Source organism: Cygnus atratus, chromosome 27 (genome assembly GCF_013377495.2).
Source record: "Cygnus atratus isolate AKBS03 ecotype Queensland, Australia chromosome 27, CAtr_DNAZoo_HiC_assembly, whole genome shotgun sequence".
Classification (NCBI taxonomy): domain Eukaryota; kingdom Metazoa; phylum Chordata; class Aves; order Anseriformes; family Anatidae; genus Cygnus; species Cygnus atratus.
In genome coordinates, this window is record NC_066388.1 from 3,131,765 (window position 1) to 3,153,922 (window position 22,158).

Here is a 22,158-nt window from a genome sequence, read left to right on the forward strand (position 1 = left end):
TTACAGGGTCAGGGCCAAGGTTTATCCGTTACCTTATCACAAGGGCAAAGGGGTAACCAGACTGCTTCAGCATCAGAGCTGGTAAAAATTCATCTCCATTTCTGCCAAAAAGGGCGTAGGTTTAATTGCTATTTTGGGAAGATTGAGCTTTGTGGTAGCGAGCCTGCTGCTCTGACATGTCTCTCTATCCTGAACGATGCACTGAACGCACGACAAGCTGCTTAGCACAGACAGAAGGGAGGATACAAAGAAGATGCAGAAGTGAGCAGGCAGAGGTGGCTTAGATCAAAGTGCAGCCTTCTAGCAATACTACACTCAAGTACAACTGCCTCTTGGACCTCAGCTGTGCATGTTGGGTTTCAGGATTTCTAAAGCTATCTCGGGAAAGATTTTTGTTCTCATCAGTAGTGGTGATCCCTGGCATGTCACCTGAGGCTTAGTACTACCCTCAACAAAACCAGCTACTGACTTTGGTGTCATACTATCCAACTAGGTAATTCTTTAAACACTGTCCATTGACATATGCTGTAAATCTTATATTTTATTAATAAAAGTATGCATAGAACACATTTTGTCAGGTTGCTTTTTATCTTCCATCCCCTCCCTTTCATCCCATCCCTTTCCTTTCCTCTATTTACAGGCATTTTTAAAATTACTCATCCCCTCCCTACTGCACCCTGACTAGTGCCCCATTTTACTGGCTTCCCCGATGTTATTTCTGGGCCTGAGCCCAGAGCGCTCGCCAGACAGGGTGGGTGGGTGCTAAGGTAACTGCCCTCCTCCAGTGTGCGCAGCGACAGAAAGGCAGCTGCTCCCTTCTAGTGCTTTCTCCCAGTTCCCACTGTAAGCAGTTTTTCAGTACTCAGCCCTTGAATACTGGGCCAAATGCAGAAGAGGAGTCGTGTTCCCATCCCCAGCATCCCTCCTGAAGCTAGTGGTGCTACCTAAATGCAGACAACTGCCACTGAGGCGGTGAGCATCTGCAGAATGACAGCCCTACTTCACAGCGATACTGTCAAGAATTAACGTGCAGCCTAAGCTGGCTATCTGGTGTGGGGCTGCAGTGTGCGTTAGCTGTGGCCGAAGTCCCTTCGTTTCCGTGCTGAGAAGTGGCTAATGCCTTTAAAACGTGTTGAACGTGCTTTTAATTGTGATACGTGTATTTATTCTGTTATTCTCAGCCTGACTTGGAAAAGCAAAGGGTTAGTGCTGATGAGCAGACACTGGTACTTCCCTCTCAGAGAGGGGCTGTTGGAACACCAATAATATTCTTTTTGTTGGCTGCTCTGGAAGTGAGTGGTCTGAGGTGTGACATAGCTAGGAAGAATTATTTCCTGTGCACTGGATTTCATCTCTTCATTTCATCTCTGGCATTGCTGCCATGCACCTCTGACTTTGTGTACTGGATGTTTCCTTTTTGCCCTTGCCCACATAATGAGCTGCTGTAAGCTGGAGCACCAGTGGGTTGGATTGGGGTAGGGAGAGGTGTGCTGGAAATGAGGTTGGTGTGTAATGACTATCGGTGTGTTGAATAATTTGTATTGTTTGCTCATTGCAAGTGCTTGTTTAACCTGGTACAGAAAGGTTTGGGCTTGTAGAGAAAGGAGTGGTAGAAGAAGGTCATAGCAGCGGTTGGAACAGAAACAGCAAGCATTTCTCGTGGGGTAAGGCTCGGAACCAGGAAACAGCATGAATTTTCTACACAACCTGCCTCTGAATTCTAACAATCTTGACCTTTTGCAAACAATTCAGCTATTTCTCCATCACAAGAAAAAACATTTATTTTTTTTTAAATGCAGGTTTTTCTGTATTGGTGCCCTCCGCTAGGAGGCAAAACGTTACCAGAGAGAGGTGGATGCTTCAAAAGTGCAAGGGAGCAAGGTTAGATGATGTGACTATCTGTAGCAATCTTTTTTGGAGGTCATCTCCAAGGTCTGTATGTTTGATCAGTCATTGCTAAATACAAAATATCGAGAAAGTATTTCCAGTACTTACTGCTACCTCCAGCGTAAAGAAAGCTGCCTAGGTTGTCCCACAGGACAAAGCCTCCCGTTGTGTTTGCCTGCTGTCCGCTGGTGTGACGTCTGGCAGCTGGGTACTATCCTTGCCGTTACAAACTTGCTGCTTAACTCTGAGCCCTAGGATCAAAAATCAAAAGTAAAGAAGAATTTAGGTTTCCTATACCCAGGATATTCATACTGAGGGGTAGCATTCACTTTACCAACAGGTCAACATTTTTTCAGGTTTTGGGCACAGAAATACTAAATGAAGAAAATAAAAACAGTTGCTGTTTATGATTTTAGATCATTCTTTCCTTAAATTGCTTCCAACAGGTAGAAGAACATTGTGGACCCACAAGCGTAAAATTGTGCAATTAGCTTAGCTCAGCTCGTGGAGATAAATCAGGTGGCTTGTTACACGTTTGACTTGAATTGACTTAAAGACTTTCTGTAAGAAAAAACTTTTTATTGCTCTTTGGTACAAGAGGCCTTTCACAGGAATTTACAGCCATTGTTTCTCTTCCATTATCATGTGGCTTTCTGTCCCTCCAACGTAGCTATTGTCATAGCATTTTCCATCCAAGGATTCAGATTACTTTACAAACATTAATTACATCATTCAACTGCCTTAAGGAACCTGCGTAGTGGTTAGAGAACAGGGCTGAAAGTCAGGACTTCTGAATGCTATTTCTGGCTCCGCATTGACTCACGCTATAATCTTGATTAATTTATTTCTGACTCAGAAACTTTAATAGTCCCACTTTGCTGATAAATATTCATGCCACAGGTATTACGGCAAATGCTTCCCGAGTGATGGAGACGACAAGTACGCGTGATGCTAGCCCGTGATTGGTAGGATTGCAAAGCAGGATGGGGCTCCCTCGGCAGGTTTCCTATTCAGAACTGTCAGTAGCCCAGGGTTCCGTCTCAATCTAGAATGCATCTGTGGCCTTCTACCTGTAAAGAGGTTTTCTTAAATTATCTGAATTGTCATCACCTTCTCACTACATAGAGCTAATTCTGTTCCAGTGATATCCAAGGGGCGTCCAGATTTTCCACGAGATTAGATGTTTGCTACAGTCAAGAAGTGTACACAGTCAGTTTTGTGAGAAGGGTCAGCGTTACCTGAGGTGGATTTCAAATCTCCACATGTCAATGTTTGGATGCTTGTTAGCATAGTTCGTCTTCTGATGAACAGAAGATAGAAAAAAAAATCTAATAATCTAGTCTGGGATAACTGTGACAATTGCAAATGTGTGGTTTCTAGCTTGAAAAAGTTCTGATGAGTGATTTGTTTTTGCATGTGTAATAGGGAGATAAAAATAAATGAACAGAAATGGGTTTGTGTGACTTAATTTCAGTCTGATGGCGTTACTGATACTGAACTATTGTGACTGAAGTTAAAAAACAAACAACAAAAAAAAAACAATGACACCTCCCCCCCAGTTTATATTCTCATGGCTGCTGGTGGGATGGGTTTGGTGATGTCGGGAAGAGAAATGCTGGCGTGTATTAGTGTGAGATGGGGCTGTTATTGAGCTCCACCAAGATTCTAGGCCTCAAAACATACCCTGAAGTGTAAACGATGTCCAATGGAATGAAGTTAGTAAAACTAATTTCTTGAGAAGAAAAGGCAAATTAAATCATCTTCCGTGCTGAGGTTAGTCTCACTGGATCTTTATGCAAGAGGATGACAATGAAAAAGGAGATTAGAAACTGAAGAATCCTAGGGAAGGTTCTGCTACCTTCAATGCAGAATATCTATGAAAACTCACTCTGCCTTGAAGAATTGATGTACCTGATTTTCAAGATAATATTGATTTATCTTGAAAACTAAGTGATGTACAACCTTTCTATGTACGATCATTTCACGGAAGCTTAGAATACATAATTGGTACAGAAGCTACTCTTGTGTGACTGAAGAAACCACAGCAGGGTGAGGTGGAGGTTTGCATCTGTATTTCATCGCATTTTTAAGTCTTCTCCTTGGAAATTCACTTATTCCCATTCTTAGTACAGCAGCAGGTGCATCAGTAGCCTGAGGTTGTCTCTCATTTTCATACTGAAAGGAGGCTGTGGCACGCACAGCAGTAATTTCACTTTTTATAGCTGTATTTCTGTGAGTCCTGGCTGAGAACAACTCCAGGTTTGTTCTACAGGTGCTATCTCTGCCTTAATGCCTGCCAACATTTAAAAAAAATGCCGTGCACTTTGCTGACTTTTGCTAGATCTCAGGAAATTTCATTTGACTGTTGAATGCTGTCACTTCAAAGAGGTTTTACTTTTAGTAAAAGATGGCTATTTCATTCAGGGAGCCTTGCCTGTATTTCCTTGACCTGCTGGTTTAGCTGGCTTTAAATGATTCGAGGCCAAAGGAAGCTGGACAGGAGGGGAAGGAAGTTTTGGGGAACTCACACACCTGCACTGTGCAGGTTTGACGGGTTACCTCACATCTGGGTTACCTCACAACTGCCGCAGCGTCTCCTGAGGAGACTTGTTTGAGCCTGGGTGGGCACCGAGCTGTGGAGGCTGCTGCTGCCCTCTGGAAGCAGAACTCGAGCCAGGGCAGCTCGCAGCGGGGCTCTCTGTGACCCCCTCAGGCAAATGGGGCTCCCTCGCAGCCTCCCCTTCCTTCTCTCCCCTCACAGCCCTCCTTCCCCTCACAGCTTCCCCTCTCCTCACAGCACTCTCTCCCCACCTCTCCCCTCACAGCCCTTCCTCTCCTCGCAGCCTCCTCTCACAGCCCTCCCTCCACGCATAGACAGCCCTCCCCTCACAGCCCTCCCTCCCCCCCCCCTTCCTTCCTTCCTCACAGCGTCTTTTCCCTTCACAGCCTCCTCTCTCCTCACAGCCCTCAACAGGCTCCCCTCTCCACAGTCCTCCCTTGCCCTCACAGCCACCCTTCCCCTCAGCCTCTCCTCACAGCCCCTCTCCCCTCACAGTCCTCCATCCCCTCCTCTTCCCTCACAGTCCTCCCTTCCCCTCACAGCTCTCCTTCCCTCCCCACAGCGTCCCTTCTCACAACCTCCCCTCCCATCTTCCCATCCCTCATAGCTCTCCATCCCCTCCTCCTCTCTCACAGCCTCGCCTTCCCTCGCAGTCCTCCGTTCCCCTCACAGCTCTCTTTCCCTCCCCACAGCGTCCCTTCTCTTCACAACCTCGCCTCCTAGCTTCACGTCCCCCCCCCAGTCCTCCCTCCCCTCCTCTCCCCTCACACCCTCCCCGCCCATGACGCCCCGCAGCCCCGCCCCCAGCCCCATGCCGCCCCGCACGCTCCCCGTCGCGAGCTGCGCATGTGCGGGGGGGCGAGCGGGGCGCGGGGCGCGTCTGGCACATGCGCAGCGGCGCGCTGGGGGCGGGCGGCGGGGCCGGGCCGGGCCGGGCCGTGCTCGCTGTGGTGTCGTCGTGCCAGCCCCAGCGGCCCCGCGTTCCCTCCGCCGCCGCCATGTCCTGCCCGCAGGAGCCGCGGCCCGGCAGCAACAACAACAACAACAGCCCGGGGGGCGAGCCGGGCCTCAACAGTGAGTATGAGGGGGCAGGGGGCTGAGGGGATGGGACTGAGGGGATGGGGCTGAGGGGCACGGGGAGCCCTGGCTGTGGGGCTGGGTGACGGGGGTGGCTGAGGGCAGAGCTCGGAGTGCCGCCGGGCTCGGCTCTGGGACGTGGGGAGAGCTGAGGGGAACCGGCCCCGGAGAGCTGAGGGGAGTAGGAGGGGGTTTGGGGTGGCAGGGGAGGGTTTGGGGAAATAGGGGCAGGTTTTGGCGTCGCAGGAGGAGGTTTGGGGTGGCAGGAGGGGGGTTGGGGTCGCATGGGAGGTTTTGGGGTGTCAGGAGGGAGTTTGGGGTCGCAGGGGCAGGTTTGGGGAGACAGGAGGCGGTTTGGGGTCGTAGGAGTAGGTTTGGGGTCGCATGGGGGGTTTTGGGGTCGTGTGGAAGGTTTTGGAGACTCAGGAGGGGATTTGGGGTGCAGAGACAGGTTTGGGGTCACAGGAGGTGTTTTGGGGGTGTAGGGGTGGGTTTGGGGTCACAGAATCACTGAGTGGCTGAGGTGGGAAGGGACGCCTGGGGATCACCTAGTCCAACACCCTGCCAAGCTGGATCACCTAGAGCAGGATGGCATCCAGGTGGGTTTTGGATATCTCCAGAGAAGGAGACCCCGTAACCTGTCCCAGCGCTCTGCCACCCTCACAGTAAAGTGATCGCAGGGGCAGCTTTGGGGCGGCAGGGGCAGGTTTTGGGGCGGCAGGGGCAGCTCTGGGGTCGCGCCGAGTTTACCCAGCGGCTGGCAGTGGCAGCGGAGCTGGGGCTGCAGCAGGGCAGGGGGAGGAGCGTGCCTGTGGGAATGAGTTTATTCAGGGGCTTAGTCAATAGCACTGACGTGAGCTCCTTTCCTCTATATCCGGCATCTCTGTCAGCTGCTCTGCTGCATCCTTTTGTTCCCAGGGTGACACCGGCAGGGCACATCCATGGGGTTTCTGTGGGCTCTGGTACTTCGGGCAGCTGCCTTTCACAGGTCTGAAACAGCCGTTTCAGTGGGGCTGTTCATTTGCTCACAGTTATTAAGGATGCTTCGGTTGGAGAGGTGAATAGATGGCATGAACGGTTAGCTGTTGCCTTCGTGGTTTACACTGAAGTCAAACCAACAACAAAATGCCTTGATTAATCTCCTGTGACTCGATGGGAATTGTGCTAAAGAAGAATAAACCGTGCCTGTGTTGTAAGGCTGTTATTGCGCCACAGTAACATTGCACCTTCTGATAACGAGCACAGTTCACAACAAAAGGCTCACCTGAGTAAAACAGGAATTTTCAGCGAGTTATTCAGGGCGGTTGGCACACTTAAACATCAGTTTTCTGTCTTAAATTTGCGGTGTGCCTAGTGCCTAGCTCCATGCTTTATACTTAGTTTATAAATTGCCACCTTTGCTTTTATATTTTGATCTTTCCATCTTGTTTTCTGTCAGTGCGTTAGCTCGCTCTGTGGGACACGTAATCTGCTGGAAGGTAGGAGCAATGAGAGGGGAGCGCGCTGTACGCCTGGGCTGGATCTGCCCACGGGGATCTTGCTGCTGGGTCAGTGCGTACGGGCTTAGCTAAATCAATATGATTACTGAAGGTGGTGAGCACAAGGTATGAGAGGAAATATTTGGTCGTCTGCGCTCGGCGAACAAAACAAATGCAACCGATGGGCTCCGTGTGGGCTTAGCGCTGCTTTCAGGCGGTCAGCCGCTCCACAATGCTCAGCGTTATAGGGACTTTTTCTGCCATTATATAAGCTTTGCAGTGACCCTTTTCAGGCTAATGAGTTCAGACACTTATTCATTTTGTTCTGCATGCCGTCCGTGGATGTTGGAGGCCTTCCATTCAGAGATCTCCTAGCACTTGAACTGAAGGGCAGGAGACCTCTGGGTTCACAAAAAAAATAAAAATAAAAACCCCAAACCCAACCTTGTGTGCTTTGGAAACCCTAGATGCTTCCTACATTTTAATTATTATAAAGCTCTGTTACATATTGACAAAAAAGCAATTACTCCTTAGGCAGGAACTCATCCACCTCTGTCGTGGAGAACTTGCTTAATAATTACCATTTTGGGAATCTGAGCAGCTTTCTTTCTTTTTGTTAAAGGCATACTTCATTGTAGAAGTGGTAGTTTTGAGTTTATTCAGACTGATCATGGCTCAGGCTTCTTGTGAGCTACTAGTTTGGAATATATTTCTACAATTTTATATGTAGAAAGTATTTTTAAACCATATCTTTATAAATAAACACACAAAAGTATATAAATATATGCAACATTTACATACTTCTAATCATATCTATTGTATCATATCTGTTTTAATATAGTCTTTCCTCTCCACCCCCAAGTGAAATCTCAGACTGTGTAAACAAGCTGACAGCCCCTCTCCTGCACTTTCAGCTACTTTTGCTTAAAATTTCCACCACTTAGGAAGAACTGAAAGTTGTAAGCTCACACTTATGAGTTATTCTCTTCCAAAAGCAGTTGGATTTCTCTGTTTAGTAGAAACCTGTGTGTGCAGGATGGCCGCGTGCCAGATGACAGCCTATTGATGCTGCAGTTTTGCAACAGGATTTAGGAGGACTTGCCTATTAACTGACTTAATGCTGCTGCATAAGACCTACTTAAATCCTGCTCCGGGACTTGTTTGTACGTGAGGAGTCCTGCACCCGCGTGGAGACCCGCTGACTTCATTAGGGTCTTGCCCAATTGCCTACACAAATGGACTTAAAAAAAAAAAATAAAAAAATAGAGAATTTAAATGGATAGCCGATACCTGAGTTTATGTTTTAGTAAGAAAATCTGTCTGAGAATCTCAGAAAAGCAATTGAAAAATTTCACCTTTTCACAAATACCTTTTAAACGTCTTCAAAATCCTTAGAATAAGAAAAACAGTAAGCATGTAAAAAGCTTAATTTATTTAATTTATAACGAATTACAAAAAAATCATTCGGTATATATCCATTCCTAATGAAATAGTTAGCATTAGACCTTGGCCAGATAATTTTGGAGAAAAATACTGTTCATATAGACAGCTTTTGGATTTTTTCTTTCCCAGAGTGTGTGTTACGTGATTTGGGAAGGGAGGAAGAAGTGAACTCAGGAAGTTGAGTTAAACACCCACCTGAGAACGCCCCGCGCTGCCGTATTTCCAGCTCGACAGTAAAATGGGAGACGTGGTGGAGCTGAGCATTCTCCTGTGGGTGATTACCATAACGAACCCAGAGCCGGGGAAGGGCTGGGGCAACTTCTCTCTTGGCTCCCTGCTGCCTGCTTTGCTCCCAGGTGTTGTGCTGCGGGCAGCAGAGGTGCCGATCCCTCCGACTGGGGGCTGCGAACCCCCCGGGGCTCACTGGCTGCCGCTCGCAAACCGGTTGTGATTCCCCTGGGAGGACGTAGCGTGTTTTCGCTCGGTGCCAGATGAGGCTTCCCCACGTGTGTTTTGACTCATTAAAAGTGAGGTCAGATGGGGAACGTGCTGCTCGTCATGTAAACTACTGCCTGGCTCGTCGGGGCTCCTTGCTCATGGATAATTCGATTGTTCTTCCTAGCACGGCCATAACGTGTGTTAGATAAAGGGCAAATTCTGTCAGTCCAGGGTAAATTTCATGCACAAATAAAATCCCCATTGATGTTAAGGACCGTGGAGGGCTGGTAGCTGCAGCCAGTTCTGATCGCCTTCCCCTGGGCTTTCGTTTGCCCATGGCTGCTGTTACAAGAAGTGCTCTCCTCGCACGTTTGTCCTGTGATCTTTTCACATTTTATCACTCTGCTCTTTTTCCATATTACGTGTCTTTGCAATTCCTGAGCATTAGGATTCCCAACAGATGCTCCCTGCTCCGACGTGGCTCTAGGGGAGCCTTCACCTTTCTGGCCTGCCTTTGACCAGCAGCTGCCACCTGCCTTTCTGCAGGTGCTGCCCCTTGCTGCACAGCTACAAGACAAACCTACCGTCCTCGTCAGGTTCTTGAAATGGTTTGAATTTGAAATTTAGACATCAGCAGTCATCATAAACCTGGAATAATACAGTTTTGTGCCAACTAGCCCAAGAAGAGGCTGCCTTTCCCCAGCTGACGAGTATCTGGAAAGCCCAGTATGTGGTACAGAGTTGGTGTACTTGGCGTGATTGTAGGCAGGCTCTGTGCACGCCCTAAATTCCTTGTTTGTGAATGCAGCTTGGGGAAACCAGGCTCTAAACCACCGGGACTCCGAAGGGGATGATGCTTCCGTGGCCATCAGCATAATGGCTTTGTTAGCAATCGATACTAAGGAGGAGCTCTGTTTGGGCTTCACAAAATCAAGCTGGAAATAGGTGAACGCATCAGGAGGTGTGCTCCTTCCCCCATCACTGGGACAGCTCCCAGAGCCAAAATTTTGCTGTACAAACGAGTGGAGGCACAATACCAAATTCCACAGGCAGGAACTTGGTATTGAAATTCAGAACCTTTGCAAGTAATTCAAAAAAATAGTTTCAACTCTTGTTTTCATATCTTTAGCCTTTCTTTTTCTTGAATATTGTTACTTCTTTAGGAAAGGCATCAAAACTAAAAGGAGATGAGAGTGCTCACTGTCAGACAGTGTAAGTTAAAGTCCCCAGGAGTCATGGCATGATACAGTACACGTGTGAGGCCATTATCTGAGCGATGATGGGAAATGTTGCATTGAAAACAGTGTGCTTTTGAGAAATCGGAGATCTTTCTCCTCCCTAATGATGGTTGTCCAACGTGAAGGCATTATTTCTGCTCCACATGCTGTGCCGCGTGGAACAGAACAAGCGTTTGTGCTGGGGAAACTGCTTCCTGAGAGGGTGCAGGAACTTTTGAGATGGTGGAATTACGAGGACGTGTTTCGCAATGTGCTGATGGTGTTTCAAGTAGTTCATTGTGTTCGTGGCCCCTTTTTTGATGATATATTTGAGGTGGTGGGGGCATCAAATGCAGAGTTACTTAGAAGGGTTATTAACACTGTGATTGAGGACTGATGAGCAGAAACAACGTTTAAAGCCCTTCCAGTTTCCTTAACAAAATTGTATGGCAAAATGAAATGTCCTAAGGTCCTAACTGCAAATATTTTCCTACACGGAGCCTTAAAACATTGCTAAATGTCAGAATTTTGTAACATGGATAAAGACAGTGTGCAACTCAGTAACTGAAGCAGTAACTGCAGGAGGAAGTCGGCTGCTTTGGGCAGTCGGTGTGCTCCAGTAAATAAAGGTTGGACAGTCAAATGGTTCTTGTTGTGCGCCTTAGTGAGAAGGCTGGAATTGCAGTTGGGTAGGGAATGCGTCTAAATATTTGGAGCAGAGAGAAGGGTGGGGATCTGTTTTATCTTTAGCCCTCAGGGCATTGAATAATAAGAATATTTCCAAAACATATGAATTGAAACATGTCCCTTCCCAACGTACTGGCAAATACCGTTTCTCGTGTAGTTTATCAGCACATTAAATGGCAAACTGGAGCACGAGAGGCTTCGTCTAAACGCCAGGGAGCAATTCGGGGGTACCTGGGGAGGCCGCAGGGTCTCCATGGAGGTCTGCAGAGGCCGCCTGGGCAAGGCACCCCGCTCTGGGTGGCCCTGCTTGAGCCAGGGGTGTCTCCAGCCTCAGCCAGCCCGTGAAATTAACGTGAGGTCATGGAAAAAAAAGAAAAATATTCAACCTTAATTACAGAGAATGTGAATTGTGTTAGCAGATGTTTTTGTCGCTTAGGAGATGCTCTGTCTCTTTTGTCAGATCTCAGCACACACATGGGTATTGCGTAGTTATTAAAAATAAATCCAAATCTCAGCCTGTTGAATAGGTAGGCTACGTGGTCTGTGCTGGCTAAGGAAAGGCTAAGGAGAAAAACCACGATGGCATGGGAATTAACTCAGTATGTGTGAAGATTCTGGTTTTCTCACAGTTCTTCACTTTGTCTTATTTGCGGTAAAATCTTTTAATCTAACAGCTACGAGATGGATGTTAGCGTGGTCCTTCGGCTGTGCTGACCTTAACCTTCTGGTGGTTGGAGTGGTGTGACCCAGCTCTGAAGGCAGGGTAGGGTGGGTGGCAGATGGCGCTGGAGAGGAGGCTGCTTTCCTGTCAGGCCAGGGCAAGAAAGCAGAATGGGGACTGATTTTCTTATTTTTAAAATATTTTTATATGATATGAGTTTTATACAAATAAATCAGGGGCTGGTTTGGCGATGGGGGCCGTTGGAAGTGTAGAGAAGGAGAATACGAAATTGCAGGTGCGGGAATTGTATAGGAGGAGGGCTGGGGGGTGAAAACTTTGTCGGAAAAGGAACAGGGGAGGTCGAGTGACTAATGCAATTGAGTGATACAGGGAGGATGGAAGCCTCAAACTAGGGAGAGAAATTTGTCCTGTCAAAGTATTGATTGTGGAGGAGAGGGCGACAACGGAGTAGCTGCAGTGGTAAGTAGCAGCGTAACGTTTGGGGGCGTTTCTTCAGACACAGGAAGAAGCACGTCGCCTCGCCCTCGGCGTGTGTTTGTGAGCTCCTTCCCAGCACTGTATGTTATCTGAATTCGCCATGAGCGTGGGGCTTTTTTCTGCGTGTCATTGATAAACTTAAGATGGGTTTTAGTTTCCCTGCTTTTAATGAAATGATGTCTGGCTGGCCCGACAGGTTCCTGGGTGGAGTTGCAGATGAACGGCAATGGCAATAGCAACGATAATGGCAACGGGAAGAACGGAGGCCTGGAACACGTCCCTTCGTCGTCCTCCATCCACAATGGAGACATGGAAAAAATCCTTCTGGATGCCCAGCACGAATCAGGACAGAGCAGCTCCAGAGGTAGTTCCCACTGTGACAGGTAAAGAAACGTTTGCCATCCTGCATGCAGTTCATTGCAGGTTTTATCCTGTAGCTGTTAAATGAGGAGTAAAGTTTTTTCTCAGGTCAGGTTTGTCATGCTTCAGCATGCTTTCTTTCTCTTGCCTATCAAAGAAGTCATTTCCCTTGAAAAATAAGTCGTTTTTCAGAAAGTTAAGGGTTCCAGGAGCAGGGAAGTCACATCTGCACCACAGTTAAATTTCTTGTTGTCGTAAACCATACAGGGTATGAAATATATGAATTTTTCTGGCACGTTAGTAATAATGTAATGTATGCATGCTTTATATTTAGCCAAGCGTAATAAAATGTATCACTGGACTTGGCAGAAGGATTTCTGGAATTTGTACGCCTTGCTTTCGATATCCTGCAGTTTTTTCATGTGTAGGCAACATAATTTTGCCTAACAATATAACCCCATGAGACTCATGTGAGCATTATGATGTTCTTATTTGTTCATTATACCTTTCCCTCAAAGGTTTTGGGCCAGTTTTGGAGATCCGTGGGCGGTTTCTATATATAATTTTAGGTGTCCATCTGCTTATGCCTCATTTGGATTTGCTAAATGACTGCTAACTGTCATGTCTACTGTACAGCTTATATAAGTGGGTGATCAGAAATAAAAGCTATTTAAAATTAGTTAGGCCTGATTTAATTACTGACTGTAGTAGACAGTGCTTGAAAAGGATCCATACAACTATTTCAAACAGAACTGTTTGTTTTCTATTAAAATAACCTTTTCTTACATCTATGTTGATAAGAAACTAGCTGAGTAGTTCAGTAGTATTCAGTCCAACCAGGAATGTTTGCTAGATGATTTTTTTCTCCTTTTTTTTTTTTTTTCTCTTACTAGCACTGGGGCTTTTTCCCTATTTCAAGTGAATAAAGATAGACTGCATTCCTTTACTTAATTTTCCAGTTGTTAACTTTTGGGTAATTCTTTTCCCCTTTTCATAGTTGAAGTAGCGTGCAAGGAAGGGGAGATATTTTGCTTTTTTTTTTTTCTCTAAACTAGAAGTTCCTCTTAAGTGTGTGTGGGGTTCTGGGTTATTTTTGGTTACTTCTAACGTAGACGCTTCTAATGAAAACTTAAATTACGAAGATGCCCTTAGAAGTTGTAACGGGAGACCTGTGTTGCTGCATCATATGGTATTTCACATCGTTCCTGACTTAAATTCTCTACTGTTTCCTTGGTTGATATAATTAGGTAATTAATTTCTTTTGAATAGATGACCAAGTTTTTAATATTCACAGTGAGGCTAACAAGCAGAATGCCTTCTTGCCAAGCATTAAAAGGTATTTTGATACGTTATGTTGCAGCTTGTATAAATATAAAGCTAATTTGCAATACTAGTAGTGTTACCTAAAGCAAAGAAGGGATCTGCATCTTTTGTGTAGCTGTTGAAGTTTTGGGCAATGCTTCATTATGCTTCCGTGGAATGACAGTCAACCCTGTTGAGACAGACAGGATAATTTAAAAAAAAAAAATGGAAAAGATAAGGGCTTTTGGAAAACTTTATTATTCTGGTGATTGTGACATGCAGAGTTGTGTAGTCTGTTAGTCATCTGAGTAGTGTGCAGAAGTACATGTGGAAATGATTCAACTGAGATGCTATTTATGCTAATTGTTCTTTAGCTGACTGTGGTGTGACAAAAGTGACATAATGAAATCAATTTCTCTTTAGCCCTTCACCTCAAGAAGATGGACAGATAACATTTGATGTGGAAATGCACACAAGTAAAGACAGTAGTTCTCAGGTATTTTCTTCATTAACTCTTAAAATAATTTAAAATATATATATATTAAAGTTGTAGGTATTGTATATAGATCAGACTTTTATATAAGTCAATATTAGGAGTTCTTGAGGGGCAGAGCAACCTCTCACTTTAGAAGGTCTCATCTTGTGTGTTTTACGTGGCAGAATAAAAAATATGTTAAACTGCTGCTCTCTAGTAATTTTTTTTTCATTCTGACTCTAAACTTGGCTGTTATGTGCTGTACAGCAAAAAAAAATATTTAAATTTTATGTATTCAGAATTTGGAGGTGTTCTTTAGTCACTTGGGTAAGGCTGTTTACTAGTCTCGTGCTTTGTTCTTATATATTTTTACTCCATCTTTTTTATCAGGACTTTATATAATACTTCCTGTAAATAGGTGTAGTAAACAGCTTTTGTACATTCAAGCTTAGGTCAGTTTAACTAAATTACATTTTCTTCTAAGAGATTGTTTTCAGAATAAAACTTTATTAAATAAAAACACCTTCCAGAACAATTATTTTTAACAACCAGGCAGAGATGGTAAACTGTGGGTAGGCTTACTCTGTATTAATTGCAGTTTGACTTGTAGAGATGAATAGCTTTGGAGGGAGGGAAGAACGAGGCTCCATCTCTAAAGCTGGGAAATGCCCTGGTTAGTAGCAGCGATGTTATTGTTTACCACTCTGCTGGTGCTCTGTGTGTCAAACCTGTTTTGGCTTTGGAAATGTTTGTATTTCTGCACAAGATTTCAGGGTGTTTGGTGTATTGATGTATGGATCAATCAGCTCACATGACAGTGAGTAATCCTCATCGTGCAAACTGAGAGAAGACTAATGCTGAACTCTTAGCTTGGCAATTTACTGGAATTTGCTGCCTTCAGCAGTATAAATAAAAAGCAATCCTGGACGAGTGAAACCTTGCATTTAATTTTGTCTAAGAGCAGTAGGCCTGTTGCACTTCTGCCCTACAGAGAGCCAGAGCAATCTGCATGATAGGTTAGGTTTGCCATCGCTGTTTTGTTGGATTTGATTGCTTCTGTTTTTGGTCTGGTTCCCACTTCAGTGCAAGTGGCATAACTTATTTTACTAAAGGTCACTCAGGAAATTGTTTTAATTCTGAGGAAGAGTTTGTACCAAAGTCATCTTGTGCTAGCCAAAGAAATGGCATTCTCTGGCCTTTTTAGCAGATATTTTTTTCTAATTCTGGTATCTAATGATGTAATGTTGACTCCTTGGGTCAAGAGAGTTGCACTGAGTGCTTGGCTTTTCCTGCTGCTTCTGGGGCGCACCTAGTAGAAGCCACCAGTTGCATGTAATATAAATTTCAAATAACGCCTTCAAAGAACTTCCTAATATTGTTTTGGAAACATTTTTATTTGGCTTTCTGTGCTTTACCAACGTGCTGTATGCTTTCAGTTAAATGCCATCAAATTAAAGTTTTTCACATTTCTAAAAACTTTATTTAATGCATCAAGCTGGTTTGCTACAATGAGGATTAACATCACCACCACCCCTCCCCACAAAAAAAAGCCAACAACACAACCACAAACCAACTTCCTATGATGTTGAGGTCCTGAATATAATAACCAAATTAGTGATATCCTGACCTCTGCAGATCCTCCTTTTAGCATAACAAAATCTCTTCTAAATCATTGGTAGTCCGAGAACACTTGCTCGTTTATCAGGTGCCACCATTTGGTGCTTATCATTTTACTGCTGCTGTTGTTGTTCTCAATTTAACACCATGAGGAGGAGCCAGTTGACTGTTACAAGGCTTTCCAATGTGTATTTTCAGTCTGAAGAAGAAGCAGTAGAAGGAGAGAAAGAGTTGGAAGTCTTGAAGAAAAGTGCTGACTGGGTGTCAGACTGGTCGAGTAGGCCTGAAAACATTCCTCCCAAGTGAGTTATTTTTTTTTAATGGATATTCCTTCATGTGAAAGAAGAATCATGAGTTTCGCTTGCATGCAATTACTCTGGCTGTCCAAATAATATCATCTTATGAAAAAAGAAATAATTTCTTTGGGGAGTCTACAAAAAGTCCAGTGAAGTTTGAGAACCATAATAGCATCAAAATTACCTTTTACTGAAAGTAATATAAGTCCACAGCAAGTTGATTACAAGGTTTCTTTACAAAATTATAATTACTGGGAGAGTTGGGTACTTGGAGCTGGGATTCATGGGATTTAGTTTAGGCTCAATGAATGGAATAGTGTTGAGCAAGTGTCATAAATTCTCTGTACCTTTTTTTCTTTCTATGTAAAATATGTAATGTTCATCCACGGAAGGGGAAACGTTGAGCTCCTTGAATGCAAAGCATTTTTGTTAAAATAGAGGATGCTGTCTATATCTGGCAGACTTCTGTATCTCTGTTTGGAACAAAAAATGAGGCTCTTGCTAACAAATCACATCCTGAAATTCCCTCTCTCGGACCTACCTCTCTCTTCAGCTACTGCTCCCTTTGTCTCTATACTGTCTGTGTAAGTGGTCTCTCCACAATACCTCCTATTATTCTCTTTGATCCCTTACTGTGTGTAAAGGATCTCTTGCTTTGATCTCTAGCTCTTTGTACTTAAAAAAAAAAAAAAAAAAGTTCCTACAGAGATCATTTGTGTGCAAAAAAAAAAAAAGAAAAAACACCAAAAAAATTGTGTTAATTTTTTTTCTCTCCTCCCCCTCTTCTTTCAGGGAATTTCATTTCAGACATCCTAAACGTTCAGTGTCTTTAAGTATGAGAAAAAGTGGAGCAATGAAAAAAGGTGGCATTTTCTCTGCAGAATTTCTTAAGGTTTTCATTCCATCTCTGTTCATATCTCACGTTTTGGCTTTGGGACTAGGGTAAGTATTAACATAATTCTCACTTCAACTTCTGCATCTGGCTTTGCTTTTCTGCTTTACTTGAATGTCAGGTGCTTGCTGAAAAGGGCTTTGTCTAGAATAACTAGAGTATTGTTGCACCTTGCTCAAGAAAATTTGGTGCTTTTTTTTTCCTTGAAATGCAGGAAAACTTTGCAGCAGTTATACCGTCATTAGTATGTTCATAGAATAGATCACATTTCTTGTATTAAAAATGCATGAACTATCATGAATTTGCAGATAACTTTTGCAGTTGTGTGCGCCATTTGATTATGCACACATTCTACTTAAATGCTTCACGTTATAATATAGGGTAAGTAAGAAGAGAATAGGTGGGAAACTGTTGTTAACATGTACTGACCATTACGAGAAGACAATGCACAAATCCTGGTGCTGGAGTTCTGTGTGCATGGCACATCCTCTGTAATTTTCAATGTCTAACGCCGCAGTTTTGTGATATTACTGAAAGTAAATGTTTGAATACTTAGATATCTGAAATACTGGATGTATCTTGGGTGATCAGCTGCTACTCTGCTCAGCGATATTTTCAGTGCACGTGTAATCTGATGTAATCTCTGAGCTTGCTTAAGTTCTAACTTTATATTTATCTGTCATATTCTACAAAGGGGGCAGAGGCGTGTACTCAAAATATGTTTTTACTTAGCTTCATGTTTGTTTCTGGTGTGGGATTCGTGCGTCTCTAAGATTCTGTAAACTATTGAGTAAATTAGGAGGATAGAATATATGAAAGTATATTGTACAATACTTGTACTACTGCAAAATTGTACCTTTCTGCAGTGAATTAGATGTTGCCTGGATGTATGTTAGAGGTCAGCGTTTGTGTAGATCCTCAGCAGTGTTTCAAAGCTCACCCCTTCCTTCTATTGGCAGTACTTTGTTTTGCAATAATAATCTGAGTGTTGCTCAGCTATTCAAGAGCCTCCTGTGTCAGGTACTCTGCGGACAACACAGCTTTCAGGCTGGGGTTTTCAGATGAGCTTGGGACTGGAAGGAACCTGCTTTCACTGAATGTAGATAACGTCAGTCCTTCTAGGCTTGTCTGAAAATCTCAGAATGAGTAATTTTACAAAACAAGAAGTGAAGTCTGTGGAAGAATCTGATCAAGCTTGAAAGACAGATCCCAGTAGCTAGGTGCATGAGGACTGTGTCAAAACCAGGGAGTATTTCTGTGAAATACGCTATGCCTTATACTTTTTATTTCAGCATCTACATTGGGAAACGACTGACCACACCTTCAGCCAGCACTTATTGAAAGATGGAGTGCAAAACCTGGAAATCCACGTGACCTGTGAAGGTGTTTCTGTCTCATTTAGTACATTTGACTTGAGACCATTTTAAGCATGACCCTGACTTCACCCTTTCTTTACATATCCAGGTTTTTGCTAACTCTGGAATTGAGTATTGTGTTGGAACTCTGTTGAGGTGTTTCGCTATCCACATTCTTTTCCTCTCTCTTCCCATTCCCTTGCCTCTTGGCCTGCAAGACACGTCAGAGTTGCTGAACGGAGTTTACAACTGTCTATATGTTGCAAGGGCTTCTCTCAATGCAAAATGCCACCAGCAAGTTTTAATTTTCTCGGTGATGCTGTTGCCTCCTTAGTGCAACCTGACTTAAATTGCAGTTGTGCATGGTATGTTGACTGTATTATAGTGATAAAACTAAGTATCTTTGAGGAAAATTACTGATTGGAGTGAAATTGACTTTTGCTTTGGAAAAACAAACTGGTTGTGAAGCAAACTAAGAAATTACTGGCAATAAAAAATAGTTAAATCAGCTTCTGGGGGAATTTATTTGACCCCCTTACATTGGCTAACACGATTCAATTTGCAGGAGGCAAAGACTGCGTAAATTTTGAACTAGGATAACTTATTCCATCAGCGTATTTTAATATTAGATAATTGTTGTAATCTTGTCTTTTCTATGAAGTCAGCTCCTTATTCCTTGTAGGAAACCTGTCTGATGCCTAGAAGATATTAGGAAAAAATTGCATTGTTTGCATGTGAAGAAGCTTTTCTTTTCCTTACCTGTTTTCTTAAGGGAAAATTTTAAATGTGAATTTTTCCTTTTAAACGTAGTTTAAAATTAAGGAAAAACCCAACAGCTGTAGGTGTATTTAGACTCTTGTATAAAAGGATATGATTCTGTTTGTTGTGGAACCATTTACAATTATGATCATAGGGCAGTTTCGGAAGGTAAAGCGTTTGACCTATCTCTAAGGGGGACAATCTTGCAGGTGCGTAAAGATTCAGAAGTTGTAAAGCTCTGAAATGTCTTCTGCAAATGAGTTTTCAATATTCCTCTCATTGTTTACTGTACAATCTCCTCTGGGGATACATGGAATCTGAAAGTCACTCGTGATGTCTCATGTTAGCTAGACTTCTCACTAACATCGTTGAACTTTTATCTTAGGGAACATTAAGCCTTGTCCTCCTTCAGTGACACTTCTTTTCAAAATGTGAAGCTTTAGTACCAAATTGTTACAAAGCATTGGGACATTCATGTCCTTAAATAGATTTTATTGGATTTCAGAACATGTAGCATGACTCTGAAGGATAGAATACTCTTTTTTTATATATATATATGAATATATAAAAAAACACCTATGGTATAGACTTTAATACTAAGTATTTAGGGAACCAATGCTAATTTTAAGACTAGCAAAATCTCATTTAAATAAAAACTTTAGCAGGCTGACTTGTAGAAAACGTTAAAGAAAATACGGTCAGCTAGTTGGAAGAGAACAGCTACCTACGATTGTTTGCTTGCAGCAGATTTTATAAAGTTGAATATTTGATATAGCAGTGATCGCTTGAAACAGTTGATACGTAGAAGCTAAATCCCAGCCGAGATTTGGTTTAAAAGAGCTTAGTTAGCTCCCAGGAAGTAAAAAAGCTAAGCATAAATCCACTGCTAAACCATATTTATTTTTATTCTCTACTTCTGAATGCTGTTAGAGAATGCTTTCAGGGTAAAAGAGCAGTCTAACAATTCTGGTGAAGACATCTGCTTTTTTCTTGTAGTTGTCAATGCTCGTGGCACTCGAGTGGCCTACAACTGGGTATTTGTTTCAAGGGTGGATGCTGGGTTTTGCCCAAAGGTGGGGGAGAGAGGGGGGACGTGGTGAGGGTGTTTTAGATCAAGTACATCACTTTACAGTCCTGAAAAACTGAGCGGACAGGGGAAAGGCTGAAACACTTTCAGTTCTAATTACAGCACCTTGTTTTGTATGGAAATTGGAATAGATTTTTACCGAGTAGGGAGAACTTATTCAACAACGAAAAATACCCCTTTGTAAATTAAAAGAGGATAATTCTTCAGAATATCTAATAACTAATCTTGCAAGCTTGTGGCTAGAGTATCAACATAGTTTGTAATATTTGAAGGAGCCATGAAGAAAAATTGTAAAGACTGCAGCCGAGGAATGGATACGTGATCACGGTAACTCTTGCTGTGATACGATGCAGTATTTATTGATACCTGCTATAAGCTTTGGAGGAAAGTCTACAACTTTGAGTTTTACAATGAACAGAAACAGATTGTATAATTTGAAAAGGGGTTTCAACTATTGATAGTTGAGGTTTTGTTAAGATAAATGTTGTTTAAAAAGCTTTATACCTGTTTACAGTTTTGGAAAAAAAAATGCAGGCTTCATTTTTCTTACATACAGTGAAAACTGGCCTACGATATTTGTAAATAGGATCAAGAAAAAAATGCATAAACTCGCACATTAAAAATGCAGCAGGCTAACTTAACTGCAGTAAATACATATTTACTTACTGTTTTAAAAAGTGAAAGCTGAAGATTATTAGAAACTCAAATTTTTTAATTGACATTTATTGAAATATTGGAGTTAACTGAGCCAAAGTGATTATGCATTCTTCATAAATTAGTTAGCACTTTGTAACATTATATACAGTTTACAGTACATGTATAAGTTGTAGCTTATAAACATTTTGTGCCATTAAAGCTCTCACAAAACTGGTTGTCTGAAATTACTTCATGCTGCGCCTTTCTTTTTCTTCTTTTAACAGGACTGCTTTGTAAAATGTTCAGTGAAACTTGCATTCTGGGTTACATGAATATTGAAGCTGCTGTTTATAGACTGGAATAATTTTTTTAAAGATTGCTTTTTTTTTTTTGGGTGACTCGAGGTTATCAGCTTCTTTTTCTAAAGCATTTAACAAAAATTCTTCCATTGTCACAACGTATACCTGCGCCCCTCCCTCCAGCACCTTGTCAAGGAAAACTTCTAAAGCAAAGTAACGTGGTGGCATATGAAATGTGAAGTTGAGTTGATAAGATTTTGTATAATTAGTCAACTCTACTGTACTCCTTGTATTTCTCTTGTTTCCTAATTCTGTTAAATTTGCAGATTAAAGAATAAGGGATGTAAGCCCCAGTTGGTAATCTGCCTCCATGTTGTTGGTTCAAGCAGTGGTTGCTTTGAGAAGTATCATGTTGGAGGAGTGAAAAAATGTGAAATGTCATCATTCTGATGCTCTTACTGCCAGTTTTATTTACCTATGTTTTTAATGTAAAAATCCAGAATTCTTTAAAAATGAATTTTTGTTTTTTTTTGAGAGAGGAACACGATTTATAAAGTTATAAATCCTACCTTAAGAAAGCTTAAATGTTTTGAACTTCCACTGAAATTTGGGCTTGAGGTTTTGAATTGTCAGTACTTTGTAACTGCTCTGTAGAGCAGGTTTGCGGTGTGTTTTTTTGAGCAGGTTGTTCCTCTGCAGCCAAGTGAGATAAAGACTCATTTAGGAGGTATTGGAGGGGGAAAAAAATCATCACACACTTCAAAACTTGATTTGTTACAACGCATTGTTTTGCAGAAGACTAAATCCAGGATAATCCTGCATAAAGCAGTAGTACCTTTGCACGAAGATTTTTTTCTGTTACAAATCACATTTTGATGAAGTTTCAGAGGACTGTCTTAGTTTTACTATTTCCTTCGAGTTTCTTTTCATTTTGGTGCATGAATGTGCAAGTAAGGACTGAAGAGAAGGGACTTGTATATTTAGGTACGAGTGGTATATTGATATTACTTACCTGTTGAACTAAAATATAGCTGGACAAGTTAGCTGTGTAGCGTCTTGGTTCTCTGTAATCAGCCCCAAGCAGTGTGTTTTATGTGTGTTACGTTCTGGGAAAGTTATCTGTGCTGACTTACT

At 42.8% G+C, this 22,158-nt stretch overlaps 1 protein-coding gene across 1 annotated transcript; it reads left to right on the forward strand.

Moving 5' to 3' along the window:
- The first annotated feature begins 5,320 nt into the window (after window positions 1–5,320).
- BNIP3L (BCL2 interacting protein 3 like) lies at window positions 5,321–20,956 on the forward strand. The gene is made up of 6 exons (XM_035562652.2): window positions 5,321–5,521; window positions 12,143–12,329; window positions 14,032–14,104; window positions 15,899–16,002; window positions 16,789–16,938; window positions 18,181–20,956. The coding sequence occupies exons 1-6, from the start codon at window positions 5,335–5,337 to the stop codon at window positions 18,227–18,229; spliced, it is 750 nt and encodes a 249-aa protein (XP_035418545.1). The 5' UTR covers window positions 5,321–5,334; the 3' UTR covers window positions 18,230–20,956.
- Window positions 20,957–22,158: the final 1,202 nt, after the last annotated feature.